The sequence below is a fragment of the Ascaphus truei genome, chromosome 1 (assembly GCF_040206685.1).
Source record: "Ascaphus truei isolate aAscTru1 chromosome 1, aAscTru1.hap1, whole genome shotgun sequence".
In the NCBI taxonomy this organism is placed as follows: Eukaryota; Metazoa; Chordata; class Amphibia; order Anura; family Ascaphidae; genus Ascaphus; species Ascaphus truei.
The window spans coordinates 334765831-334784218 of record NC_134483.1 but is presented as its reverse complement, the minus strand read 5'-3'; the positions used below and the strand labels follow the sequence as shown (position 1 = coordinate 334784218).

The 18388-nt window shown below is 40.3% G+C and overlaps 1 protein-coding gene across 1 annotated transcript; it reads left to right on the top strand.

Annotated features, from left to right (window-relative positions):
• The first annotated feature begins 225 nt into the window (after positions 1–225).
• Positions 226–16813, top strand: LOC142497707 (uncharacterized). The gene is made up of 4 exons (XM_075605951.1): positions 226–437; positions 2573–2731; positions 2814–3067; positions 15687–16813. Exons 1-4 carry the CDS (start codon positions 226–228, stop codon positions 15752–15754), a joined length of 693 nt encoding a protein of 230 aa, XP_075462066.1. The 3' UTR covers positions 15755–16813.
• Positions 16814–18388: the final 1575 nt, after the last annotated feature.

Below are 18388 nucleotides of genomic sequence, written 5' to 3'. Positions count from 1 at the left end.
TTAAATAATACACATGTGCTAACTTGATAGTCCACAGATGTAATTAGTCCATTCTTCAAACAAAGGAGAACCTCCTTACCAATAATTTTAGCGGGGGGCAGCCGGATCCAAAAGGAAAAATCACTTCCACAAAACTGAAATGTGAGAAAAAAGAAAAAGCGCACCCCCTGGTGCATTATCTTCACAATAAGGAAGATAAAAATGTATTGATAATGTAGAAGTAGAATGCGATGCACACTTACAAAAAGTAAAGAAAACAGCAATCACATAAAGGTATCTTTAGGAGCCTGTAAAACAGCCGGTATTGAAATGTGGAGATGTAACCAACTCACTGCTACCACACTACAGATGACAGCTCTCACACAGTGTGGGGCTCGTGTAGGATGGTATTGGCACGGCCCAGGAACACAGCGGGGTTCTTCACCAGCCGGCAGGCAGTAAGCAGACACTCTGTGTGATGCTTAAGCTCCTTGGTGTTAGCACGGCTGGATCTGCAGCGGGGTCCTCAACAACCGGCAGGCAGTATACAGGCAACCAAAAGTATAAGCAAGTCCCTTAGAAAGTAACGCGGAAGTGTCGCGAGAGTCAAGTGACGTCAGCCCTACGCGTTTCATCTGCAATAGCGGACTTCATCAGGGGTTAGTGACGTGGCTAAAAGGCACCATATATATACACACTCAATTGCTATAATTCAATTAGAAAGTAACCAATCATGAACATTACATCATCAGCATAATGAATAACATAATTGGTAAATACACCATTGATATATATACTGTTGACATAGTAAATAACAGAGAAGATGACAACATATACTAAAGAAATAAATATAAAAAAATATAATGAATATATACTTAATAAGCTTAAATTTAGAATATATATAAAATTAAAAATTAAAAATATAAAATATATATAAAAAAAAAATTCTTAAATTTACTCAAAAAATAAAAAGTAAAATCCCAATACAAGGGGGACAGAAATTGATACCTAAGTTCAAAAATAGAGAGCAGAAACACAATTATATATATATATATATATATATATATATATATATATATATATATATATATATATTTATATATATATATATATATATATACAATTAATAGATATAAAAATACAATTGATAAATATACAATATAAATAGACCTACTTCAAATTGACAAGTATGTCTCTATAAATCAACTTGTCTATCACTGTATATATTGATTGTATGAATGATACAGAACAAGATAGTGGCACAATGAAAGTAAAAAGAGGAAAACCTTGCATCTATACAATTGTACTAATGTCAAGGGACCAGACAATTTAACTTAAAAATCCAGAAACTCTCCCTCCTGGAGAGAACTTTGAACCGTTCTCCTGCCAGAATAGAAAAAGGAATGACCTCTAGACCCATAATACGCAAACTAGCTGGTGATTTATTATGAACCAAAAGGAAATGTTTAGAAACGTATAGATTAATAATGTTCCTTCTGTGCTCAAGGAAGCGAGTACTCAAAGGCATTGTTGTCCTACCAAAATAATGGAGACCACACCCACAAGATAAGCGGTAAATCACATGAGTGGAGAGGCAGTTGATAAAACCCTTTACCATAAAAGGCAAGCCATCCTTGGTCGCAGAGGGAAATTGCCTTTTGCAGTCCAAATACGTACACGTAATACATCTGCCCCTACCACACCAATGGTTACCTGAAGGTCTCAAAATAGCACTACTCTCTGTACGAATTTTAGTAGGTGCCAGTACATTCTTTGTACGCATGGCTTTCCTATAAATTATTGTAAGCCTGGTTTCCAAATTGTTAGCCAGAACAGGATCCTCCAAAAGGATAAGCCAGTGTTTTTTTACAATGTTTCCAAAGAACGAGAAGACTCACTGAATCTGGTAGAGAAAACAGTGCGTCCCTCCATAGTGTTAGTTCTTTTTTGGTTCCCAGCCATCCTCCTATCTTTAGAGGCTAAAAGGAGGTCACCCCGATCTGACCCTGCAGCTCTAAGGAAAGATTTCTCAACAAGGGAACTGTCATACCCCTTGGTGGCAAATTTCTCTTTGAGCAATTCGGATTGAGCTATAAAGTCCAGTTCAGAGGAACAATTTCACAGAATCCTACTGAACTGGCTATAAGGTATATTTGAGAGCCATTTCGGTTGATGGCTACTGGTAGCGTGTAAATAGCTGTTGACTGACACATCTTTTAAATGTGTATCAGTCAAAATCCGATTGTCAGTGTCAATTCTAAGTTTAAGGTCCAAAAAGACTACCTCGACAGGATCCACCACCGATGTGAATATCAGGCCAAATGGATTAGTATTAAAATAACTAAATAAATCACAAATGTCACCTACACGCGTATCCCAAACAATAATAATATCGTCAATGCAGCGATATCGTCGATATCGTCGATATTGTCAATGAATATCTTATTGTGAAGATAATGCACTAGGGGGTGCGCTTTTTCTTTTTTCTCTCATTTCAGTATTATATATATATTTAGCCATACTGTAGGCCTGAGCTTAAATGATGTACTTGTGGCCCACTGTAACTTATTGTTGTTTTTTCTTTACACTGCAGGGAGACAACTCTTCTGGTTGACCAAATAAGTGACAAGAATGATGAGAGGAGTGCCACAAGGGTCAAAGACGCTCTGCAGAAAAATCACAATATAACCGCATCTGAGAGCAGCATTAAGAAGATGAGACGCAGAATTGGATGGAAATATGGACATGTAAGGTTAGTACTGGACAGTACAGGAGGTAAAAGTGTGGTTTAATAAACTATACTGTACCTATAAAATTATTCCTTGTCATTACAGATCGTACCCTATGATAAGGGATGTCAACAAGATCAAGAGAGTGGTCCAGGCACAGGCATGGATAGAAAGTGGCGAAACATTTCAGGATTGCATCTTTACTGACAAGTCTACTGTATCGCTGGAGAGATTTGCCACCTTTGTATTCCACGTAAAGGGATGCATATCTATGAAGCTGCATCCAAAATGCCCAGTGAAGATGCATGTGTGGGGTGCCATCTCTAGGCGTGGACCAGGATGCATCGTCATCTTTGATGGTACAGTGGCGACACACTTTATTCTCGCTCGGCTAGTCCCGCGAATTCGGGTATACCCGGGTGTATTCAGGTTTCTGATCATTTTCTGCCAGAGTGCATTGCGTTATTTTCCCGGCAGGGATTTAAGCATTTTATTCCGGCTAGGTGCAATACTGCAATGCCGTGTAAAAACACATGGTGGCGCTTGCGAGCTGTTCTCTTTGAAGCCGTCCCCTATAATGAATTGTAATGCAGTATATATACTGTATATATATATATATATACTGTATAACAACTACCCTATAACCCCTAACATACAGTACTGTACACATATAGTACTGTATATGCACATACATAAATGATACTACTGTATGGGCGGCGGGGGCGAGATGTGTTTGCAGCAGAGAGAGATCCGCTGCTCTCTCTGCGCAAACATCGGCACATAAAAAATTATTTTAAATACATTTTTATTGATAGTGTAGATGTGCAGGGGGTCTCCGGAGCTGAACCGCGTTGGTTTCAGGTCTGGGGACCCCCTGCTCCCTGAGATACAGGCCCCATTATGAGGTGCCGGTATCCCTCTGCTTGGTTTAAAGGTCCCGATCACGTGATCGCGGCCTGTAAACCAAGCAGAGCAGAGGGATACCGGCACCCCATAAAGGGGCCTGTATCTCGGGGAGCAGGGGGTCCCCAGACCTGAAACCAGTGCGGTTCTGCTCCGGAGACCCTCTGCACATGTACAGTATAAATAAAACACATATATAAATAAACACTCGTTCTTTACCTTTGCGGCTATGCGCTATGGTAAAGAAGCAGCATTTCTGTATTTTAATAATATTGTACAGTGAGCAGGGGGTTCCCTGAGCCAGAAATTAATGCTCAGGGACCCCCCCTGCTCCTGCTAAATATTATTAAAAATACAGAAATGCTGCTTCATTACCATAGCGGATAGCCGCTAAGGCAATGAAGAGGTTAACCCACCGTGCCCGCTTTATTGTGGGTAGCGGGGATGGGTGAGGGGGGTATTTGGCCCTTGGTGTGAGTTTAGGACTTGCGGGGGGGTTGCGGGTGCACTTAACCCCTTCACGACCGTAGCAGTTAATGCCGCTACAGTCATGAAGGGGTTAAGCCCTCCCGCTACCCCCCCGCAAGCCCTAAACAAGCACCGTTGGGGCTAATACCCCATTCACCCACCCCGCTACCCACAATAAAAAAAAACTCACACACAGCAGCCGCCAAAAAATAAATAAATAAATCTAAATAAATAAATAAATAAATAAATGACAATAAATACATTTGAAATACATTTTTATTGATAGTGTAGATGTGCAGGGGGTCTCCGGAGCTGAACCGCGTTGGTTTCAGGTCTGGGGACCCCCTGCTCCCCGAGATACAGCCCCCTTTATGAGGTGCCGGTATACCTCTGCTTGGTTTAAAGGGCCTGCTCACGTGATCGCGGCCTGTAAACCAAGCAGAGCAGAGGGATACCGGCACCCCCTAAAGCTGCCTGTATCTCGGGGAGCAGGGGGTCCCCAGACCTGAAACCAACGCGGTTCAGCTACGGAGACCCTCTGCACATCTACACTATCAATAAAAAATTATTTTAAATGTATTTATTTATATTCATTTATTTATTTATTTATTTAGATTTATTTATTAATTGTGCTGCTGCTGCAAGTCCTAAACTCACACCAAGGGCCAAACACCCCCCTCACCCCCGCTACCCCCAATAAAAAAAATTCACGCACAGCAGCCCTACAATTAATAAATAAATCTAAATAAATAAATAAATACATGAAGAGAAATAAATATATACTGTATATATATACAGTATATATATACAGTATATATATAATAACAATCCCTATACATATACAGTATATACTGTGTATATATATACTGTATACATACATATATATATATATATATATATATATATTATATATATATATATATATATATATATATATATATATATATATAGATAGATATATACAGTATATTAATACACACAGTATATACACACACCTGATGAACCAATATACAAATACATGTACTGTAGAATGGTTATCAAAATCATACTGTCCTACAAATAACGCTTCTCTATACAGACAATAATAATAATCCATTTAATAATCCTAACTGATCTTACAATATAAAACATAACATTCCAATCCACACAGTACATTGCATTTACATTGTATAAATGATGCATAAAATCTATGCACCATATACATTCTGCAAATGAATGTTAACAATATAATTGCAAGCTACTGTACCAGTAAATACAAACACTTCCAAACAAGTCAACTATTTTAACCAATCAAGTAAACAAAAATCAATATATACTGTAAGTACCAACCAGAAAACACAATTTAAAACCAAAGCTAACCCTTACAATACCAAGGATTACATCTATCTAATTGTAAAAAACCTTATACATTATACACAGCATTGCAATAAACAAAATACATGATGAACAATACAGTACATCCCCTGTATCTCCCTGCCTTCAGTGTAATCTGTTTAAAGCCCCCTCCCCCCTAATGTTTCTGTTAAACAGATTACACTGAAGGCAGAGAGATGTAAAGCCCCCTCCCCCCTAATGTTTCTGTTAAACAGATTACACTGAAGGCAGAGAGATTTAACAGAAACTTTAGGGAGGGGTGAGGGGTCTTTAAACAGATTACACTGAAGGCAGAGAGATGTTTCTGTTACAGTAAATCTCCCTCCCTGCATTGCTGTCAGTGCAGTGTATGTAAATGTGGGGAGGGGGGTGGGACCCAATGTGCATACTGTGAGGTCTAACCACCCTCACCCCCTACCCACATACCGTTACCCCCCCCCCATCCTGGCCATGGCCCCTCCGCTTCTGCAAAACAGAGTCAAAAATTAAAACATCCAAAGTAATGTCCCCTAACCCCTTAATCACCATAGCGGTTATTAACCGCTACAGTCATGAAGGGGTTAACCCACCCTCACCCACCACTCGGGATGCCTACATACCCTCCCACACTAACCCCCCCCCGTGAGGCCTAACCACCCAGTCAGTACCCACAAGGGAGGCCTACCCACATACCGTTGGGGAAACACCCCACCCCCAATACCCACAATAAAACAGTACAATGACCCACAATAAACAGCATTATATTTATTAAATACATTACCCACCCCCTGTGCCCCCCCCCATAAATACAAGATTTATCCTTTTACATACAGGGTTCATAACGCAGCCCCACGCTAGTCCCCGGTGGGCTGGCAGGGCACCTGGACAGACCTACAGTTTACCAGCAGCCCTTTTTACACAGGTTCTGGAGGCCTGCTGGTGGATCCTGCCAACACCATGGCACCCAGGTGGTCTCCTTGGGTCACAGTGGGCCACAATTGGGTCCCCACGGTAGGCCCAAGGATGTCTGGGAGCCCCGGGTCAAACCCACAGGTGTCTGCGGGGCCTCGGGTGGTTCCCTCGGGGGTCTGGGGAACTCACGGGTGCTCACTACGGGTCCGCGGTGCCCCCACAGAAGTGGGACCACACATCATCATCCCCGCACCTACGGGTCGGCGGTGTCCCCACAGAAGTGGGACCACACATCGTCATCCCCGCAGACTACGGGTCCGCGGTGCCCCCACAGAAGTGGGACCACACGTCATCATCCCCGCATGTGTAACCCGTGGAACCACCAGCCTGATACCCTTGGGATACCCGAGAATACCCGGAGGTGGTCTCCATAGGCCCCACGCAGAACCACGGAATCAAACCCTGAATGTAAAAAAAATAAACCTGGCCTATACATTCAATACATACACCCTCCCCCCCAACACCTACAGTACAATAATGTGCCAAATAACTATTATCCAGATATGGATAATAGATTAATTGCCCATTATTAAAAACATTAACTAGCATATACAAATAAATAAAGTACTACTGATCTCATCAATACGAAGTGTCCATTGCCAGCAAAATCCTTGTCTTGTCCACAACATACATAGCAAATACAAAGCCAATACATTGCAATTACATTCAGATAACAATTAACCCCTTAAACACCTTATCAGATAATAACCGCAAAGGTAATTAAGGGGTTAAGCCACACAGGACCGATACCTACCCTTCACCCATGAATTTGTACTGTGGCTTCATCATGCAACTATATATATATATATATACTGTATATATATACAGAGAGACAGAGAGAAAGAGAGAGAGATATATACAGTATATATATATATACACACGTTATATACACACCCATGATAAACCAATATACAGTACAAATAAATGTAGAAGGGTTATCAAAAGCATACTGCCCTACAACCAAACACTTCTCCATACAGACACTACATTAAAATCAATTTCCTTTAAAAATCCTAACTGATCTCACAATCTACTGTATATCATCACAAACCAATGAAAAACCTCACATTCCAATATATATGATGCATAAAATCTATGCACCATATACATTCTGCAAATGAATCAACCAAGTAAACAAAAATCAAAAGCCAATACATTGCAATTACATTCAGATATCAATTAACCCCTTAAACACCTTATCAGATAATAACCGCAAAGGTGATTAAGGGGTTAAGCCACACAGGCCCGATACCCACCCTCACCCATGAATTTGTACTGTGGCTTCATCATGCAACTATATATATATACTGTATATATATACAGAGAGACAGAGAGAGAGAGAGAGAGAGAGAGAGATACAGTATATATATATATATATATATTTATATATATATATATATATATATATATATATATACACACACGTTATATACACACCCATGATAAACCAATAAACAGTACAAATAAATGTAGAAGGGTTATCAAAAGCACTGTCCTACAACCAAACACTTCTCCATACATACACACTAAATTAAAATCAATTTCCTTTAATATTCATAACTGATCTCTCAATCTAAATCATCACTAAACCTCTGAAAAGCCATTTAAACAACTTACATTCCAATATAAATGATGCCTAAATATCTATGCACCATATACATTCTGCAAATTAATCAACCAAGTAAACAAAAATCAATTAGCAATCATTATTTACATCCCTAAACAATTCACACTAGATCCCGAACAATAAAACCATTAACAAATTCACGCCTAGAGCAGAACAATTAAGCCTTTGAAAAAATATAAGTACCGACAAAAATACAACCTTTACAAACCAAGCCTATCCCTGACCTTCCTCAAACACACAATACAATACCAAGGAATACATCTATCTAATTTTAAAATACTTTAAACTCACAATAAAGCATAGCAGCATACACAAAATAATTTAAAACACATCTACAGTAATCCAGCTTTTAAAACAACATCATTTCTTACCCTGTACTGTACTGTATGTATATATCTCTCTAGACATATATACATACATACAGTGGCAAGAAATGATATACCACAAAAAAAAAATACACATGTTAAAAAAACCTTTTGAAAAAATTAACAAGTTAAATAAAATACATTTCTTTACTGTAGTTCACTTACCATTACTTGCCCCCACCGACTCCCGTTGCGCAGCTTACTCACGAACCAATCCACGATCAGGAACCCATAAAATAAAAAACCATAAAATAATAAACATTAAACTAAAAATCCAAATCAATCCACGGGTCTTCTATCTGTAATCCATCTTCATCTGTGTTCTTCTTTCTTCTATCTCCTTCCAGCGGGGCGGGGCGGGGTCTTCTCCCTGTCTGCGCCCACGCCCTGGTCTTCTTTCTTGGCCGGAGGTCCTTCCTCCGTGGCGTCTGGCTTCAAAATGAGACGACATAGGCTTTTAAAGGCCTATGACGTCACATTTTGCGTCATGGTTCCCACGGTCCTGATTGGGCTGTGAAAACCATGTGTTTTGGCAGACAAAAAAAAATGATGACGTCACTTAAAGGGAATGAAAGCACAGCCAATCAGAATGGCTTTGCTTCAATTGCCTTTAAGATGACGTCATGAAAAGGCACATGGCCGCCCTCACATGGTATGGTAGCCAATCAGAGCGTGGGAACTCCATCCCTACTCTGATTGGCTACCGTACCACGTGACAGGTTTTCATTGACGTCACATCCTTTCTCCCCCAAGCCCCTGACACATGGTATACCAGAGCCAATCAGAGTAGGGATAAAGTTCCCACGCTCTGATTGGCTCTAGTACCATGTGTGCACGGCCATGTGCCTTTTCATGACGTCATCTTAAAGGCAATTGAAGCAAAGCCATTCTGATTGGCTGTGCTTTCATTCCCTTTAAGTGACGTCATCATTTTTTTTTTGTCGGCCAAAACACATGGTTTTCACAGCCCAATCAGGACCGTGGGAACCATGACGCAAAATGTGACGTCATAGGCCTTTAAAAGCCTATGTCGTCTCATTTTGAAACCAGACGCCACGGAGGAAGGACCTCCGGCCAAGAAAGAAGACCAGGGCGTGGGCGCAGACAGGGAGAAGACCCTGCCCCGCCCCGCTGGAAGGAGATAGAAGAAAGAAGAACACAGATGAAGATGGATTACAGATAGAAGACCCGTGGATTGATTTGGATTTTTAGTTTAATGTTTATTATTTTATGGTTTTTTATTTTATGGGTTCCTGATCGTGGATTGGTTCGTGAGTAAGCTGCGCAACGGGAGTCGGTGGGGGCAAGTAATGGTAAGTGAACTACAGTAAAGAAATGTATTTTATTTAACTTGTTAATTTTTTCAAAAGGTTTTTTAACATGTGTATTTTTTTTTTGTGGTATATCATTTCTTGCCACTGTATGTATGTATATATGTCTAGAGAGATATATACATACAGTACAGTACAGGGTAAGAAATGATGTTGTTTTAAAAGCTGGATTAGATGTGTTTTAAATTATTTTGTGTATGCTGCTATGCTTTATTGTGAGTTTAAAGTATTTTAAAATTAGATAGATGTATTCCTTGGTATTGTATTGTGTGTTTGAGGAAGGTCAGGGATAGGCTTGGTTTGTAAAGGTTGTATTTTTGTCGGTACTTATATTTTTTCAAAGGCTTAATTGTTCTGCTCTAGGCGTGAATTTGTTAATGGTTTTATTGTTCGGGATCTAGTGTGAATTGTTTAGGGATGTAAATAATGATTGCTAATTGATTTTTGTTTACTTGGTTGATTAATTTGCAGAATGTATATGGTGCATAGATATTTAGGCATCATTTATATTGGAATGTAAGTTGTTTAAATGGCTTTTCAGAGGTTTAGTGATGATCTAGATTGAGAGATCAGTTATGAATATTAAAGGAAATTGATTTTAATTTAGTGTGTATGTATGGAGAAGTGTTTGGTTGTAGGACAGTGCTTTTGATAACCCTTCTACATTTATTTGTACTGTATATTGGTTTATCATGGGTGTGTATACTGCTGCGGCACAGTTTATTCGAGCATTTGCCCGTTCTGTGCCGCAGCAGTAGCCTGGCGCGCGCCCGAGTGTGACGGGCGCACGCCGAAGCAGCGGAAGAGCGCCCTCCGATCGGGGCGCTCTCCCTACCGCTGCCGGGTCCGCCGGGTCCCCCGGAACCCCCTGCCGCTGTCCCGCGATCGCGGGACACCAGGGCTCCCTCGGGGAGCCCCTGGACACGCGTGCAGGGGGCGCACGCTCCCGATGACGCGTGACCGCGCGTCTATGACGCGCGGCACGCCGAGGGGCGGCCACTAGCAAGCCGGGAGATTTCCCGGCTTGCGGTACCGACCACACTTCAATAAAGTGTGTCGGTAGTGTATAACGTGTGTATATATATATATATATATATATATACTGTATCTCTCTCTCTCTCTCTCTCTCTCTCTCTCTCTCTCTCTCTCTCTCTCTGTCTCTCTGTATATATATATACAGTATATATATATAGTTGCATGATGAAGCCACAGTACAAATTCATGGGTGAGGGTGGGTATCGGGCCTGTGTGGCTTAACCCCTTAATCACCTTTGCGGTTATTATCTGATAAGGTGTTTAAGGGGTTAATTGATATCTGAATGTAATTGCAATGTATTGGCTTTTGATTTTTGTTTACTTGGTTGATTCATTTGCAGAATGTATATGGTGCATAGATTTTATGCATCATATATATTGGAATGTGAGGTTTTTCATTGGTTTGTGATGATATACAGTAGATTGTGAGATCAGTTAGGATTTTTAAAGGAAATTGATTTTAATGTAGTGTCTGTATGGAGAAGTGTTTGGTTGTAGGGCAGTATGCTTTTGATAACCCTTCTACATTTATTTGTACTGTATATTGGTTTATCATGGGTGTGTATATAACGTGTGTATATACATATATACTGTATATATATCGCTCTCTTTCTCTCTGTCTCTCTGTATATATATACAGTATATATATATATATAGTTGCATGATGAAGCCACAGTACAAATTCATGGGTGAAGGGTGGGTATCGGTCCTGTGTGGCTTAACCCCTTAATTACCTTTGCTGTTATTATCTGATAAGGTGTTTAAGGGGTTAATTGATATCTGAATGTAATTGCAATGTATTGGCTTTGTATTTGCTATGTATATTGTGGACAAGACAAGGATTTTGCTGGCAACGGACACTTCGTATTGATGAGGTCAGTAGTACTTTATTTATTTGTATATGCTAGTTAATGTTTTTAATAATGGGCAATTAATCTATTATCCATATCTGGATAATAGTTATTTGGCACATTATTGTACTGTAGGTGTTGGGGGGGAGGGTGTATGTATTGAATGTATAGGCCAGGTTTATTTTTTTTACATTCAGGGTTTGATTCCATGGTTCTGCGTGGGGCCTATGGAGACCACCTCCGGGTATTCTCAGGTATCCCAAGGGTATCAGGCTGGTGGTTCCACGGGTGACACATGCAGGGATGATGATGTGTGGTCCCACTTCTGTGGGGGCACCGAGGACCCATAGTCTGCGGGGATGACGATGTGTGGTCCCACTTCTGTGGGGGCACCGCGGACCCGTAGTGAGCACCCGTGAGTTCCCCAGACCCCCGAGGGAACCACCCGAGGCCCCGCAGACACCTGTGGGTTTGACCCGGGGCTCCCAGACATCCTTGGGCCTACCGTGGGGACCCAATTGTGGCCCACGGTGACCTAAGGAGACCACCTGGGCGTCATGGTGCTGGCAGGATCCACCAGCAGGCCTCCAGAACCTGTGTAAAAAGGGCTGCTGGTAAACTGTAGGTCTGTCCAGGTGCCCTGCCAGCCCACCGGGGACTAGGGTGGGGCTGCGTTATGAACCCTGTATGTAAAAGGATAAATCTTGTATTTATGGGGGGGGGCACAGGGGGTGGGTAATGTATTTAATAAATATAATGCTGTTTATTGTGGGTCATTGTACTGTTTTTATTGTGGGTACTGGGGGTGGGATGTTTCCCCAACGGTATGTGGGTAGGCCTCCGTTGTGGGTACTGACTGGGTGGTTAGGCCTCACGGGGGGGGGGGTTAGTGTGGGAGGGTATGTAGGCATCCCGAGTGGTGGGTGAGGGTGGGTTAACCCCTTCATGACTGTAGCGGTTAATAACCGCTATGGTGATTAAGGGGTTAGGGGACATTACTTTGGATGTTTTAATTTTTGTCTCTGTTTTGCAGAAGCGGAGGGGCCATGGCTAGTATGGGGGGGGTAACGGTATGTGGGTAGGGGGTGAGGGTGGTTAGACCTCAAAGTATGCACATTGGGTCCCACCCCCCTCCCCACATTTACATACACTGCACTGACAGCAATGCAGGGAGGGAGATTTACTGTAACAGAAACATCTCTCTGCCTTCAGTGTAATCTGTTTAAAGACCCCTCACCCCTCCCTAATGTTTCTGTTAAATCTCTCTGCCTTCAGTGTAATCTGTTTAACAGAAACATTAGGGGGGAGGGGGCTTTACATCTCTCTGCCTTCAGTGTAATCTGTTTAACAGAAACATTAGGGGGGAGGGGGCTTTAAACAGATTACACTGAAGGCAGGGAGATACAGGGGATGTACTGTATTGTTCATCATGTATTTTGTTTATTGCAATGCTGTGTATAATGTATAAGGTTTTTTACAATTAGATAGATGTAATCCTTGGTATTGTAAGGGTTAGCTTTGGTTTTAAATTGTGTTTTCTGGTTGGTACTTACAGTATATATTGATTTTTGTTTACTTGATTGGTTAAAATAGTTGACTTGTTTGGAAGTGTTTGTATTTACTGGTACAGTAGCTTGCAATTATATTGTTAACATTCATTTGCAGAATGTATATGGTGCATAGATTTTATGCATCATTTATACAATGTAAATGCAATGTACTCTGTGGATTGGAATGTTATGTTTTATATTGTAAGATCAGTTAGGATTATTAAATGGATTATTATTATTGTCTGTATAGAGAAGCGTTATTTGTAGGACAGTATGATTTTGATAACCTTTCTACAGTACATGTATTTGTATATTGGTTCATCATGTGTGTGTGTATATACTGTGTGTATATATATATACTGTATATATCTATATATATATATATATATATATATATATATATATATATATATATATTTATATATATATATATATATCTATGTATGTATACAGTATATATATACACAGTATATACTGTATATGTATAGGGATTGTTATTATATATATACTGTATATATATATACAGTATATATATATACAGTATATATTTATTTCTCTTCATGTATTTATTTATTTATTTAGATTTATTTATTAATTGTGGGGCTGCTGTGCGTGAATTTTTTTATTGGGGGTAGCGGGGGTGAGGGGGGTGTTTGGCCCTTGGTGTGAGTTTAGGGCTTGCAGCAGCAGCACAATTAATAAATAAATCTAAATAAATAAATAAATAAATGAAAATAAATAAATACATTTAAAATACATTTTTATTGATAGTGTAGATGTGCAGAGGGTCTCCAGAGCTGAACCGCCTTGGTTTCAGGTCTGGGGACCCCCTGCTCCCCGAGATACAGGCCCCTTTAGGGGGTGCCGGTATCCCTCTGCTCTGCTTGGTTTACAGGCCACGATCACGTGATCGGGCCCTTTAAACCAAGCAGAGGGATATCGGCACCTCATAAAGGGGGCTGTATCTCAGGGAGCAGGGGGTCCCCAGACCTGAAACCAACGCGGTTCAGCTCCGGAGACCCCCTGCACATCTACACTATCAATAAAAATGTATTTCAAATGTATTTATTGTCATTTATTTATTTATTTATTTAGATTTATTTATTTATTTTTTGGGCGGCTGCTGTGTGTGAGTATTTTTTTATTGTGGGTAGCGGGGGTGGGTGAATGGGGTATTAGCCCCAACGGTGCTTGTTTAGGGCTTGCGGGGGGGTAGCGGGAGGGCTTAACCCCTACATGACCGTAGCGGTATTAACTGCTACGGTCGTGAAGGGGTTAAGTGCACCCGCAACCCCCCCGCAAGTCCTAAACTCACACCAAGGGCCAAATACCCCCCTCACCCATCCCCGCTACCCACAATAAAGCGGGCACGGTGGGTTAACCCCTTCATTGCCTTAGCGGCTATCCGCTATGGTAATGAAGCAGCATTTCTGTATTTTTAATAATATTGAGCAGGAGCAGGGGGGGTCCCTGAGCATTAATTTCTGGCTCAGGGAACCCCCTGCTCACTGTACAATATTATTAAAATACAGAAATGCTGCTTCTTTACCATAGCGCATAGTCGCTAAGGTAAAGAACGAGTGTTTATTTATATATGTGTTTTATTTATACTGTACATGTGCAGAGGGTCTCCGGAGCAGAACCGCACTGGTTTCAGGTCTGGGGACCCCCTTGTTCTCCGAGATACAGGCCCCTTTAGGGGGTGCCGGTATCCCTCTGCTCTGCTTGGTTTACAGGCCGCGATCACGTGATCGGGACCTTTAAACCAAACAGAGGGATACCGGCACCTCATAAAGGGGCCTGTATCTCGGGGAGCAGGGGGTTCCCAGACCTGAAACCTACGCGGTTCAGCTCCGGAGACCCCCTGCACATCTACACTATCAATAAAAATGTATTTAAAATAATTTTTAATGTGCCGATGTTTGCGCAGAGAGAGAGCAGCGGATCTCTCTCTGCTGCAAACACATCTCGCCCCCGCCGCCCATACAGTAGTATCATTTATGTATGTGCATATACAGTACTGTATGGGTACAGTACTGTATGTTAGGGGTTATAGGGTAGTTGTTATACAGTATATATATATATATATATATATATATATATATATAAATATATATATATATATATATATATATATATATATATATATATATATATATATATATATATATACTGTGTATATACAGTACTGTATATATATACTGCATTACAATTCATGAATTTATGCCATCTGGTGGACACGCAATGCATTGCAGCCTATTAAATCCTGATCATTATCATTTAAAAGATCAGGCCCCCGTCAGCCAGGCATGAACCGTGGCTGGGAAGGCAAACGCAACGGGGCTTGTCAGAGGTGAGGAGCGGCGCATTCCAGGTATCTGCCAGGTACAAACTGGTCATTTGCTCGAATAAAGTGTGTCGCAGCAGTATAATAATGCACAAAGTCACATGCTGTTGACTTATGCACTGTACTGTACTACTGTAGTGTGCATTATTTTGAGCACTTTTCTTTTCTTGTTATAGGAATCATGAATAAAGTTTTTTTTTCAAGAGAAAATAGTGCCTGTGATTGTGGAATACATCACACGTGAATTCCCAGATGGTCACCGTTTCTACCAGGACAACGATCTCAAACACACCACGTCAACATGCGCATTTTCTTGCCTGCGTTATCAACTGGGTGAAGACGCCAGCGAAGTAAGTACGTAACCATGTCTCATTTTACTGACTGTTTACTGTGTATCTCTTTAACTAATTCTCCTTCTTTTCCCCCTCCAATGACAGATCGCCAGACTTCAATCGAATCGAAATGGTATGGCATCAGCTGAAGGATCATATCCGAAAAGTGGTGAAACCCTCAAAAAACGATGAGTTGGCGAATGGCATACTGACTTTTTGGAACAATGTACTCAGCGTCGAAAGATGCAATAAATATATTGACCATATTGGGACTGTGTTGCCCATTATGATAGAGTGTAATGGGCATGCATAAGGAAGGTAGTATGGTACAGTACTGTACTGTAGTATGGTAAGTACAGGCACACCAAGTACAGTAGGATACAAGTAAGTATGGCAGAGATTGTTTTACAGTATATAGTATGCACTTAACTGCACTAAGTTTTTCTTTTAAGAGAGAGCTGCATTACCAATCTTGTTACAAAGTATTTTACAGTAGTTATACAGTAGTTATAATGTAGTATAGAGTTCCAGTACACAGTAGTTTGACAGTAGTAACTGCATAGTCCAATATGGAGTAGGTACTGTATGCTGTACACAATGCCATTATACAGTATGCACTTAACTGAACTCATTTTTCTTTCCATTTCAGAGAGAGCTGCACTACAAGTCTTGGTACAAAGTACTGTCCAGTAGTTATACAGTAGTTATAATGTACTGTAGTATAGAGTTCCAGTATACAGTAGTTTGACAGTAGTAACTGCATTACTCCAATATGGAGTAGTTATACTGTACACAATGCCATTATATGCACTTAACTGCACTAATTTTTTCTTTCCTTTTGTAGAGAGATCTGCACTAATAAAGGGCGGGGGAAGGGGGTGTATCATGTGTAAATGTTGTGAACTGTGTGTATAGTGTATCAACAGTCATGATTTACACAAAACCCCTCCTCACTCAATGAACTACAGAATGCAATGTGGCCATGATGAAGAAGATAAAGACTGAAAATTTGTATTATTCTTTTTACTGTAATTCATGATTATTTGTATTATTTATTTATTTGTATTTTTCATTCCTGATAAAGTAAAATAAATATTCCTTTAAATTCACGATAATCATTGAAACACCCCCCCCCCCCCACAAAGAAAAAGAAAGAATGTCAAAAATTGGTACCATCAAAAACATGATTCAGATTATGTTTTTTTTTTAAATCAGTCCTTATAAAAGGATGTCACTTTTTTTTCCTTTGAACTTTAAATTCTCTATGAATGTATAAGGGGGGATTCTTCAAGAAGGGTTTGGATTTGTGTGTAAAGTGGTTAGGGGTGGGCTACACTACTGTAGTTGCAAAGAAGGGCTTATCAGATTTACATATTAAATTCAGGAAAGTGTGGATAAACATTTCTATTCACGTTGTAAGGCTTGTGTGTGACGTGGTGAGTGGGGGGGAGGGGTTGAAGGTTATCTGTTAGTGCGTGAGTCAATGGGGGAGATAACACCGCTCAACAAAGCCTCAAAGCCTCACAAGTTTTTTATGAATGGCACTGTCTACACTTGTTACTGTAATTGCCAAGAAGGGCTAATCAGATTAACATATTAAATTCGAGAAGGGATTATCACACATGCGCATGCGTTACCGTAAACAAAACCTCAAAGATTGAAGCCAGAAAGCCATCCATTAGTCCTTGAGCCTTGTGTGTTGCGGAAGGGAGGGGGAGAGTGCTGTATGATGGATTACCTGTAGTTCAAATAAATATTTTCAACAAGTCATCATAATGTTTTGATCCCCACACCCCCAAATAAAAATCACAGTACTATGCCACCCACCTCATAAAGAATGTACATGACTAGTGCAGAATTAAAAAGCAACAGTAGTGATTGATTGATTATTATGCAAGCCCATGTCGAGAATCGAAAAAAAAATATTTTTAAAACTTGATTCTCAGAATATCCAGAATTGTTATGCAAGCCCATGTCGATAACCAATAAAACATATATATATATTTTAAAAATTGAACTTCTAATTGAATGGGAAGTCATACACGCATGCACAGGAATGTGATGCCACGCTTGGAAAGATTCAAGCCAGAAAGCCATAAATTCCACATGAATGGTGTGGGAGAGGTGTAGATAAGAACTTGAAATACTTTAGGCTTGTGTGTGTGCGGGGGCGAGTGAGAGGGCGCTGTATGATGGATTATCAGTTCAAATAAATATTTTCAAAAGGTCATCATAATGTTTTATGCGCAGAAATGTGATACTGTAACACGCCTATGCATTTCAATAATGTTCAAATGAGACATACACGCATGCTCATAAAATAAAAACAGTATGAAAAGAAGAGCAAGCCTAGTAAAAGTTTTGATTAATAAATAATACATATAGAAATGTGAAAATGTTATTTTCGGAAGAAGACGCGATGTTATATTTTTGTAATACTGTACTTATTTTCCCTAAGGAGCCTCATACAGTACTATTACTGTATACAGTATGAACTCGGAATGTTAATTAATCTCTGCATCAAATATAAATCTTCCAATTTACAG